Genomic DNA, 12,841 nt, shown 5'->3' with positions numbered 1-12,841 from the left:
AAAGAACACATGCTTGTAACCTGATGGTTTGTTGTTTAAGTCCCTGGGTGGTCCCTGGATGCTTTACTGTTTAAGTCCCGGGTGTAGTACTCTTTCGTAAGGCACTTAACCTGAATTTTGATCCAAGGAAATACAGTTTCAAACTCTGTAAACAGAAAAATGTTTTTCTAAATTCAACCAAGAATACAAATGGAATGCTTTCTGCCTTTGGATTCCTTCATCAGCCGACTCCACTCCAATAACCTCAACTGTGACTGTCACCTGGCTTGGCTGTCACAGTGGCTGCGTCAGAGGCCCATCATTGGCCTTTTTACCCAGTGCAGTGCCCCACTCCATCTCCGAGGCCTCAATGTAGCTGAGGTACAGAAGCACGAGTTCACCTGTTCAGGTAAGAAAGATGTGCCTGTTCTGTGCCTATTAATTCAGCATGCAAATCTTTGCACCACCCTGACTGTCAGCATTGCAAAAAGTTGCATTGTCATTCTGTTCCCCAACAGGTTTTGATCAGACATGCCCACACGGCAATTAGCCATTACTCATTTAAAACCAAGAATCATAGCAAAAAGGTAATTATATATACTGTGTTTAGCAATACATAGCTTTCATAATATAACTGAAATTCAAACAAATATTTCGAATAATGTGTAAATATGTATGTCAATGTCCTACATTCCAAGACATGGCTGCCTTTATGTAATAAAGAAAAATGCTTTGTGAAATAACGTAACTGGACTAAAAAAAGTGTTGAAAAGCTTAATCCTGAAGAATACATGCTTGCTATGAATAAAGCTTTTACATTTAACATAACAGAGCTTAGGCTATGTAGGTAGGCTAGACAGAAAAAACACAAAATATATTACTCTAATTGGTTGACAACTTAAGCCTATTCGTAGCTTCATCCATTTCTAAAAATAGGCATGTTGCAGAATCCATGCACCCAGCTCCTAAATCAATGTGTCTGAGGAGGAGACACATGTACAGTCTCTTCATTCAAACTCATGGCTGTAAAGTTTTCTGTAGACATGGACTGGTGAGCTGCAAAAGTTGTACTTGGTAGAGCTGTGGTTTTGTATAACATTTTATGAATCTCTGGTGCCATCCACAAACGTACACCTTATGCGTTAGAACATTAAAAAGCACAGGAATAGCTTAATTCAGTTTTCAGAGCTTGAATTAACTGTTGACTTATGCACTTATGATTTTTAATTGATAAATCAATAAATGAACTTTATTGGAAGTAACATTGGAGAAACCCACAAAAAAGCCATTGATGTAGCAAGTGTAGTGTACCAGAAATCATTAACTCTACATCACAAGTTTGAATAACACTGTTGTGCCCTTTGTCAGGCAAATGCTCACCCTAGAGCAAATATACTTGCAAAAATATTCTATTAAATAGATAACATGCTTCACAATAGGTATTCAGAATAGCCCTCTGAAAATAGCATAAATACTACAGTGCCTGTGGTGTACAAGGTAGTGCTGGTGTCCTACTGCTCCTTGACTGTGGTTCAGACTTGGCTTAGTCTCTGTGGAGTTGGTAATATTCTTTCTGTGTTCAAATGGCTGTCCTCTAGTTATTCTAGTTTCCTCGCACAGTCCATAAATACATGTCTTTCAGAAGTGTTTGTGACTGTTAATTCTGACTAGTCCATGACTGTGTGTGTGGGAGTGAGTGAAAAAAATAGCATTTGCCATTTGATGCACTGGTATCCTGTCCGCGATGTCCAAGTGACCTGTGCTCCAGCATGGGCTCTGGAACCTTCATAACCCATGCTAGACATGTGAGCAGGTATTAGTATGTAGCACTGGTCTATCATAGCACCTACACTACGCATTCAGGTGCATGTTTGAATCTCACTCAGTCTGCGTGGAGTTTGCATGTTCTCCCATGTTCACATAGGTTTGCTCCCACAGACTGAAGAGATGCGTTTCAGGTAAATTAGGGAATCTAAATTGCTATTTGTGGGGATGAGTGAGTGAGTCTGTTTCTTTGCTCTAGTTTATTAACGGGTGAATGATGGCAGGAAGTTTAATGTAGTGCAGCTAGCCTTGTAAGTTGCCTTTCACAAAGGTCTTAGCTAAATAGTTAATAATCATTGCACTTTGCATTAGAGTGCCTGCAGCTGCTATATGAATAAATAGAGATAAGGAGGCTTACAAGTGATGAAAGGAGTGAGTTATTTCAAAAGCATAACATTATGCTCAGTTGTCAGCAAAGAAACTGGACCATATATTTATTAAGCTCAGGTCTTAAAATGAACATCTATTCCCTAAAAAGTAAAATGCTTCAAAAGTTTAAATGAGTAGTGTTCTAGATATAAAGAAACTTTACTAAGTATATCTATGACAATGTAATCATTGAAAAGTTCTTGGCAGGGCACAAGTTGTTTTTTCTTCCCCAATGTTTCTGCACAATCTACATATACATTTTACATTTATTGCAATTTAAATTTACATTTACTCATTTAGCAGGCATTTTTACCCAAACTGACATACAGCTCAGCAAAAATAAAAGTGGATTTCACCAGCAGAGGAAGAGACATAGATGCAGATGCATAATCTCAAACTACAATTAGAGTAAACCAGCATATGTCACATAAGTAGCTGCACACAGAAGTTGTAGAGTACAAAATTTTAAAACAGGTAACATTAACAATAAAATTACATGAGTAGCAACATGTAGAGCTGATAGAAACACAAAGGTATTTGTGACAAATGATATGATGTAAATTTATGGAGTAGATAGGAGGTCTGGAGAGAAATGAATTTGAAAGGGATGTCTTTTGAGACCCTTGTTGAATGTTGAGAGGGATTCAGTAGTTCTCAGTGAGAGAGGGAGATCATTTCACCACATTGGAGCTAGAAGTGAGCACCTTCGAGCTTTTGATTTTGGACCAGTTGTACATGGGGCCATCAAGCAGTTGGAGGTGAAGGAGTACAGCAGTCTGGTTTAGACATAGCAAGCAATCAGGTCTTGTAGATATCAAGGAGCAAGTCCATTGATGGTCTTGTAGGCCATAACCAGAGTCTTGAACTTGATATGGGCAGGTATAGGAAGCCAATGGAGAGAGACGAAGAAGAGGGATACTTGAGAGCACTTTGGCAGGTCAAACACAACTTGTGCAGTGTTATTCCATATCAGAGAGTTCCCAACAGGTGGACAGACTAGCTGGGAGATGAAGGACCTTGGCTTTGGAGAGATTTTGGAAATGTATAAACATCTTGTGCATTGTTCATTGTATGCAAGAATGATTTTGTGATCATCTGGCTTTTAAAAATGTCTCTATATGCCTGTTCTCAACATGCTCTATAGCTTTACATGGCCAAAGTAAGAAATAAAAATGTGTACTTGTCCACTGCAAGGTTGTAGCAGTCTAGTCAGAGGCATAGGGCATGAGGCAGGGTACACCCTAGATACCAGTACTAGTAACAATTAAATTAAACAACTTAGACTCCCTAGCATGGGGGGTTTGGTGGTGCAGCAAGTTTGGCCTGTGCCTGCTCTCCGGTGGGTTGGGGGGTCGAGTCCTGCTTGAGGTGCCTTCTGACGAACTGGCGTCCTGTCCTGGGTGTGTCCCCTCCCCCTCCAGCCTTGCACCCTGTGTTGTCGGGTTAGGCTCTGGCTCACTGCGACCCTGCTTGGCATAAGTGGTTTCAGTCAATGTGTGTGTGGATTCCCTAGCAATATTAATTAATACGCATTGCTAAATGGCTGGAATCAACACATTTGCACTGTAGCAGAATTGACTATACCAATAATGCCTAGTACTAATAAAGTGGCCACTAAAAGGTACATCACACTAGTCCTGTAGTCCAAAAATTGAAATTATATCCTTTACTACAGCGACAATAGTTTCAAATCTTTCTTCTAAACTGCTCAAGTAAATTCATTCAGAATGGATCCAGTTGCAATTATACTATGGTGCATAAGCTCCCTTCCCCTTTTCAAAGAAAGTGGCCACATTTGTGACATACAGTATGTGCTATATAGGCGAGAGTTTTGAGGCGATAGGGTCAAAGGTATGAGTCATTTTGACCTAAGAGCAATCTGGGTCCAATATGGCTTGTAATTTTAATATAACTAGATGCCAAGACACAATAATTATGAAATCTCTGCAGATGGACATTTTGTTCAGTGAAGCGTGAAGGCTTGGCATGCCTGAGTAAGAAAGAATGTTCAAGACGAAGACAACAGAGGAGGGGAAGCTCACAGATGGCTGTCAGACATAGCTTCACATGGGCTGTGCAACATTCTTTCCTTGACGCTGCTTAAGAGTTGATGTATCTCTCACTGGGAGATGAAGATATTATAATTAAATGCAATATATTTCGCAGCTTGGAAAAATAGCTGCTTAGGCTGTAGGTGCTGCTATCATGCAGGAAAAGAATCCATCTACAAAACATACAGTGGATATCAAAAATCTCAATCAGGAATGCCATGGTTGACTTGGAAATGTAGCTCAGATTTCCAGCATCTTTTACGGAGATATCTCTGAGGTCAGACATTGTGTTGCTGTCAGAAATTTCTACGCAGGTCATGTTGTTGGGTGCTAGGGTGTACCCTGCCTACAGTTTCTTGGGAGGAACAGATGGAAGAAAGTAATTAATGAAAGGTGGGTAACCAAGGAGAGGGTGTTAGATGTTAAAAGACCCAAAACATCCAGTGAAATCACTGATGATGAGTTCAGGAGCATTGCAAATTTGTGAAATAAATGAACCATTCAAACTTCAGTATATCCCGGGGTATCTTCAGGTAGTACTGTACATTTATAGAACAGAACCTTGACCAGTATCTGAACTTTTTGGTGCTGAGGTATTACAACTCACAAGTTAAAGAGGAAGTAGGGAGGGATGCATGTCTGTGCTCGAACATCTGTTTGGGATTTTGGGGTTGTGGACTGGTGGAACTATAGTGCTCTGGCCTTTCTGCCTGCTTGCCTGCTGGTCCCCAGGCCTGAAGAGCAAGAGATGAGCTTCACCTCCATGGCTTTATTAAGAAGCACTGAGATTACATGGCTCCTGTCTCATCCCCCATGCTGTCTGTTCCTGAAAGACTGCCTCTTCAGAACCCACATGACATGAATGTGGTAACTTAGTCTTTCCCAAGTGAAACCACTGCTCTGGATTTCTTTGACTTGATTTTATTTTTCCTACTGTGTCATTTGTCTAAGTCAACTTAATCCTTTAACATATTAAATTTGTTAAAATCATCTATAGTACTTATTAGTGTATAAATGCCAGTAATTAGGCCATTAGGTCAACTCTTATAGCATAGAAGTTCACAATGTTGTACTTGGTGAGTAATGCAAATTAATCCAGTATCACTAAAGAGAGAAGATATGTACTGCATGAAGAGACTGCGAGAATCAGGCTATCATTGCCATTAGTAAATAAGCAAGGTGCCCTGGTTGCCAAAGACCAAGTCACTATTGCGGGCACTCACATCTGTTTACCCTTTCTTTTCAGAACTGTTGGTCTATAGGCCATTTTTAAAATATAAAAGTGTTCCTTCTGGTGCTTGTACCTTAAACCACTGTTCTGAGACAATTTTTTCTTTTGACTTCCATGGTATATGCTATTGCTGTGGCAAGACTCAGTTTCTCCATATCCAAGTCTGCTGGATGAATTTCTACGGTTATAAATAAATCAGACAGTCCATGTTGCAGTCAGTTAAACCAGAACTCAGAGAGAGGAAATCAAATATTCATGGGCAAAAACTCAAAACCCAACAGATTTATAATGTAGCACAAATTAGCAAATTTAAAAGTCTTACTCATTTTCTGGGTTACACTGTAAATTGAAAATAAGAGTACAGCTCTACCATGTTTTTGAATGACCTGATAAAAGATACAGTGAATTAAGACTGGTTAAAGTGTGGTGACTTAGCAGAAGAACATACATTTCTGTAACCCTTATGTCTCAAAAATATTCAGATCTAGAACTGAGTTCATCAAGACAATATTAATCTATTGTTATAAATTGCCTTGTATGTTACTTTCTTAATCTGCCACAGTTACATTTTCTGAAATAAATATTGCTGATTTGTAAATGACCATTCCGTGCTGACATTTTATACTACTGCAAATTTACAAACTGGAACTGTATTTAGTTTATATATTCCAGAAAAGAACATTCTATGCTTTATGTACAAATCAATAAAATTGAAAAGCTGAAAAGATGTTGAAGGGACAGAAGAAGGAAGTGTTTGATTATGGGAGGATTTTACTTTTCTGTTGTCCCACATATGTAGCATGTCAGTTGAAAAGTATTTCTCTCACTGGTTAGTCTTGTGACTGGGTCAGAGGGAGCAGGCATATTTGGGAATCCTCCTGTGAATCCAAGATTTACACCTGCAAACATTGTCACCCAAACCCTCCAGAAATGCATTAACAAGTAAATTAAAAACCCATTCCTCTTTCCCCAACAGTCTCATAGATCCAGGCATGGTGTTTTTGGTGTTTCAGGTTTTGTATACATTGTTTCATCTATTATTGAAAACAGGAGTCACATATTTTGCACTTCCTGTTAAACAAAAGGATATGGCAGGTTGCATTTGAAATTATGACAAACGTGACGAGCTGACCGTGACCCTTCGGTGTAAGTGATGGTCTGTGTCTCCTTCATGTCCAGGCCACATAGAACCGAGCAGCCCCCAGCCCTGCAGCCTTGCAGCCGGCTCCTGTCCAGCTATGTGCACATGCAGCAACAACATTGTTGATTGCAGGGGCAAGGGACTGACTGCTATTCCTGCCAATTTGCCTGACAACATGGCTGAGATGTAAGTAGGAAATCATTTTCTCCCCCCCAAAAGGTACAGTTTCACCTCAGTTTTGCCAGAAACTTATTTGAGGTGGATTGCAACCAATTCTTGGTAACTATAGATTTTCTTATGGGAGATATGTTATGCCATATGGTTTCAATGAAACTTTGAGGAATCACATCTGTCTCTTCGATGTATGGAACAGTGTAAATATTACTCTTTCCCATGTGTTTTCTAAAACAATTAGATTCTGACATAGCATCCCATACCCCATACAGCACAATGATGGAGATTCAGAATTCCTTTTCTATTTACCTTTCTTCACAAGTGTGAGAATAGTTTGTGCAGCTTCTTGTTTGGTCTTGGACTGTGGGTGTCATATACGCACGCCTGTGTTGAGCCCCAGCCATAGGACGCCCATGCTCCATCCTTTGTAGTCTATGCCCCTCAGTCTCAAGACACAATTTTTTTGTTTTCTGTCCTAATACACGAATTTTAAAACCCACTAAATCTATTCAGTAACTAAGCTATGTTATGTGAACATGGTGAATGTGACCAATTAGAAGTTGTTAGTAGCCTAAACCCACTCGAAATGCATATAAGTACCATATTTTTCTTCAAGGAGCCTGTCTCCCCAGCAGTGGTTTAAGTACTGAACTGCTGTTCAACAAACTGCTCAATAAAATTTTATTGCTTCTATTACTAAGTAGTGTTAATTGAATTCCACAACGTATCAATACTCATGTCATATCCTCCTCCCAACTTATTTCCATACTGACATCTCCTCACATGTTAATTCCCTTGACTGAGGTAGTTAGCAAGGAGTAACACCAGATCTCAACAATGCATTTCAAAGTGACAACAGGGAACCAATATCTGTTCCAAGGCACTGGTCAATAGGCCAACACATGCTTTATCTAAACCTACATATTGTTTAAGAGTGCACCCTGAGGCTATCTAGTCAGAACTAGATTTGTATTCTACAGTATAGCTGTTTAGTTCTATAACAGAAGGTACATGAATTGATGTGTAGCAACAGAACAGACAGCTTTTAAGGTACAGCTATAATGTATGGAAGCTAAAATTCTATGTCCAGGCCTCAAGTTGCTGGTCTTGTCAGCCATGTTATACAATCATCAGCAAAACACATTTGATATTTTGTAAGAAATGGCTTCCATCTTGCAACAGTACACCACAGCTCAGCCTAAAGTTCTTTAGTTTAAGTTTGTTAGCTTCTTGATTCAGTCCTTATCAGCTTTGACCAATCATCAATTTAGGGAAGAATGGATTTCCTCCACTTCATACTCTTCAATGATACATGCAATAGAAGAATTCTGAAGGCCATATTTCTCTCCTGATCTATATCTTTCAACAATAAAATCCTGAAAATCTCTTATTCAAGGTGCATTGTCATTTTAAGTATTCTCAGTTTTAAGTACTCTGGCTGTCTATAGTTATTTAATGTTACTGTTATTTATTGTTATTGTCATTTATTGTTTTTGTGCAGTGCTATCTATTGTTTTTGCTTCATAGTCTGTGGAGAAGCACTCAAAGAAGAATTTCATGGTACTTGTACAAGGTACTTATGACAAACCTTGAACTTGACATGTGTCTTGGGGAGGGAATTAAAAAAAAAACCCTGAAATTTCAGTAATCATATGACTATCTATAGACACTATATAGAGTTTGTTTTGTTGTGAATTTTACATACATTTGAACTTCAACCACAGGTATACATATGTCATGTACATTTGGTACAGAGCTTCTCCATGTCACATTCCATTTTCGAAAAAGTTAACCTTTTCTTGAATCTGTAACATTCAGTACAGGACACCCAAACAGAAAATGAACTAATTTCTGTGTGTCTGCTTTAGAGAGCCAATTTAGAAATACATTCACAGGATGAGTGTTCTTTAATAACCCTGACCTATTTCTTGCTTACTGAAACACTAGAGTGAAGAGACCATTAAGAACAGAGGTTGATAGAGTACAGGGTTTCATATGAACTCCTGGCTTTGACCACATCATGCCGAAGCTCCTAGAATTTTAACAGGGCTGAAATAGTCATTACAAAGAGTACTACCAAGTACGCCTTCCTGGAGCAGGATGACTCTGAAACAGTTACAAGCTGGAATTAGTGTCTCATTTTATAATCATAAAGCAGCATAATTGTAATGCCATTTCTATTACAGACATGTAGATCCTACCTGTTGTCATGTCTGGCAGTCACACAGACATGTATTACTGTAAAATCCCTACATAGGGATATTAAACTAATGCAGAGTGAAAATATGAATGTACAGAGTTAATTAGAAGCCAAAGTGCAGGTGTGATTGGAGAAACAGAGCAAAGTGAAACAGGGCACTTTAAACAAGGACCAGGAGTGGAACACAAGCACATCAAAACATTGCTTAAACCAGGTTGAGACACAGGACTAGGACAGAGGCACAGTGGTCAAGCACAGACAGGACAGAAACATAGGACCACAACAGAAATACACTGTGACAAGAATACTGGAAACAAGGGAGCAAGGACCATGAAAGAACCACAGACAAAAACCAGTAGACAGCTCTATAGCTTCTTTGCTTTTTGATGTAGAACTACGTCTTTCTCCTCACTAGGTGGGAGGGGGTAACTTGGGAATTGACCGTCACATAAAAATGCAACCTCCTCTCACATAAAAATGCAACCCTCTCTCTCTGCTACTGCTCGCAAATGAAAAGACACAGAGAGGTAGTGCATATACCGTTGGATAGAGGAAGGAACACCGCACCAAATGAGATACGAATGGCCGCTGCCGGTTGAGCCTGACTGCCTGATTGAGACTCATTATGGATTCACGTTGCGCTACATGTCACCACGTTCGAACCAAATGTCATGGAGTTGATGTCAGCACCTCAGTTCGTCGCTAGAGGGCCGCGCTATCGGACACGTATTGCTCCGGCAGGAAAACCTTCATTTAGACCGAGGTAGGGGGCCCGAAAGCGGATCATCGAATTAAACATTTCAAAGATGCCCAACAAACACGACGCAAAGTACTATCGCAATGACGAGCTGCACTTAGGGAGCAAGCCGAGGCCTCTGGGATTCAAAAGACACCAACCAAGACACCTGCTCAGCGAAAGCGTGAGCAGCATGCGTTGGAGAAGGCGGGGCGGGAGGCTGCAAAATTGCCTTAGGCAGCCTCGGAGCCGCAACCATTGACTTCTCGCACACCTAGCATCGCCGTGCAGCACGAGCCCATGGACATGGATGCAGCAACGACCGGCCTGATGTCTGGGCCAAGTGGGTCGGGGCTCACCACCCGCACGTAGTTCTACGTAAAGATATGCAGCATAGTAAAGCTATGCACCTGAATTTTTTTTTTTTATAGCATCTTCTTCAATTATATTATTGGGAATATTTGCATTGCATTCTGCCAGGTGATTTAGACCCAGACCTCTGGTGACTGTTTTTATTACTGCTCATGGCAGACATGACACCTGTCCATGGTTATAATGAGTACAGCCTACATTAGATTAGGACTTTGATGCACAAGATGATACTGCAAACAAAGTAGGGATACATTATTCATCTGTATTTGCCATCCAGCCTTACTTTGCACTGCTTTCTTCTTGAAATGTTCTCATCAGTGTCTATCCTGGGGCTGAAGAAAACACAAAGGCAAAATTGCAACATGGTATTAACAGGTATTTGCTTTTTGCATGGAACCAGGACCAGAATAATCAAAGCGTATGATCATAGAAAAACAGTCATTATATGATGAGTAATTTCAGCAACTCTGCACCAGAGGCAAAATCCAGAAAATCAGGAGGCCAAGGACTTGTTCCTCATTGAGTAGCAAGTGCAACACAGGAACTTTACAACATAAAACTAAATTGATAGATTATTATGGAGGGTATACACAATATGAAATGAAAGATTGCATCTCCATTTCTGCATTAGTGCTTTTTGGATCATGTCCTAAAGTAATTGTACTGCAGCTCAGCACACTGTTCCAATAGACTCACACTTATTTTTATATCACAAACCCCAAGCAGTTATTGGAAGAGTCCAAGGGCAGCAACAGGATTAAAAGCTTGGAAGTAATAGAATAAATTGGGAATATATGGAAATAACATTCATAATGAAACCCTTTCCCCTGTTTTCTACAAAAACAATCTATTTACTTAGTTTTGTTTGTTAGTGCCCATTTCAAATTGCTCACTAAATTGTTGCATTTTAGCCATAAAGGTTGCAAAACATTTGATTGCACGTTATGGCCCAGGTTGAATAAGGGGAGCAAAAAAGTGAGAATGTTAATTAAACCCATACTTACAGATGAACTAAATGAGATGTATTGATTATCAAAACTTGGGCAGAGTTACCAAATATGTTTGTAGGCTCAAATAATTTTCTAACCTGGAAGAAATATCGTGTTGTTTCAGGGAGTAAGCTGTACTAGCAGACGTAAAGCTTCTATTAGGTGAAATTAGATCAGTCAGGTAACCCTGTGGCCCCTAGTCAAGATGAGGCTCTGCACTGAAAACACACAGATGCCCAAGTTTGTGCACCTTGCATTGATTGATTGATTGATTGATGGATGTAGATTCATCAGCACTGAAATGTTTTATACACAACCCTGGTAAGCTCTGACAGTAGGTGATAGACTAAAGCCAGTGAACTGTGGCACAGTGCTAACTTCAGTAAAACTCTGGCATATACTGTATGTATGTGAATGGAAGTCAAAAGGAGCAGACTGAAATGGGACTACCACAGGAATTTGTTGCCATTTCCTGTGGTCTAGAATTGCTGCTATTCAAAGAATTTAAATTGTATTGCTTTATGTCTATAAGAAAATACTAATTTTCTTTCAAACTATTTTGAATAGATGAAAAAGGAAATCTTTCTGAGAAATGGGACTGCGCTAATTCAAACTCTTACCAACATCTGCCTGTAAACAAAACATTGTGTAAAAATCACAAATCTCAGAAAGTTCTGACTTCAAAGATTATCTTCTCTAGAGCTATGCTTGTAATTATCCCAGCCTGTGTCATCATCACATCTTTTATTTTAAAAGTTAAAATAATTTTTAAATGTTTCAAAATATAAAAGGCTAAAAGTGAATAAATAAAATATTTTCAGAATTATGACTTCTGAGTTGGAGGGCTTTGTTGTATACAGCATAGAAAGTTAATACAAACTAAACATTGAAGTGTAGATGCCTTATCCAAATCTATCCAAAACAGCCATAAGGCATGGAAAAGAAAGGGGCCACAAAAATTTCAGTATTGTAGTAACTAATGTAAATGAAACTGAAGTAACTAAAGTAAATGAAATTGAAGTGGGATAGTTATTTCTCATGTATCTCAAGAATACACCCAAGAGAAGAAAAAAATTGCATAGCCGATATGTACGGTGCCTACTGTATCTCTACAGTGTTCCCTGTTGTTGTGCTACTATGTCTCACTCATCACATCTTTAAGCACCAGTAGTTAGGGAACATGTCATATTTAATTGTAGATCAAATGGTGGTAAATTTTGACATTCAAGAAACAACTTTGGTCTAATACTGGTTTCTAAAAATAATTTTGTAGCTTTACAAAGTATAGACTATACTATAGTCAGAGTTAACTAAAGAAGAAAAACAGCTCATCTTACCATAGTTCCAAGGCCATGATATCTGCACTATACACTGTTTAAACATTCACTGGTACCCGTTGTTATGATGTTTTAAGGCATGACCTTGATTTGTCTTTCAGTGATGATGAACTCAACTTGAGTGTCAAATATTATTCAATTGGTAAAGTTTGAACTGCATGACAATCGGAATGATTTCTGAAGTATCTGGTCACCCTTTTAGAACTTAGACAGAACTGCATGTCCACCCCTGTTAAATGTTGTAACTATACTGTAATGTTTCCTTGTGCTGTATTATACATTGTTTTGCATTTGCAGTTTCTTTGTACACTGTTCTGTGTTACTATGACCCAGTTCCGGTATGTTGCTAAATAATAATAACAATAATAATAATTAGTGATGCAGGGCTGTACACAGTAAGCACACCCCCACCACAACCTGGTATGCACTGTTGCTAAG

At 39.1% G+C, this 12,841-nt stretch overlaps 1 protein-coding gene across 1 annotated transcript in view; it reads left to right on the top strand.

Moving 5' to 3' along the window:
* The window catches only part of slit1a (slit homolog 1a (Drosophila)), a 121,232-nt gene that overhangs the window by 61,151 nt on the left and 47,240 nt on the right, over window positions 1–12,841 (top strand). Inside the window, exons 8-9 of the mRNA XM_018766017.2 lie at window positions 225–388; window positions 6,634–6,781. Of these exons, the coding sequence (XP_018621533.1) occupies window positions 225–388; window positions 6,634–6,781 (312 nt within the window). The remainder of the gene's footprint in view (window positions 1–224; window positions 389–6,633; window positions 6,782–12,841) is intronic.

This window comes from Scleropages formosus, chromosome 8 (assembly GCF_900964775.1).
Source record: "Scleropages formosus chromosome 8, fSclFor1.1, whole genome shotgun sequence".
NCBI classification, from domain to species: Eukaryota; Metazoa; Chordata; class Actinopteri; order Osteoglossiformes; family Osteoglossidae; genus Scleropages; species Scleropages formosus.
Note: the sequence above shows the minus strand (reverse complement) of the source record. Positions and strands in the feature narration are given on the sequence as shown.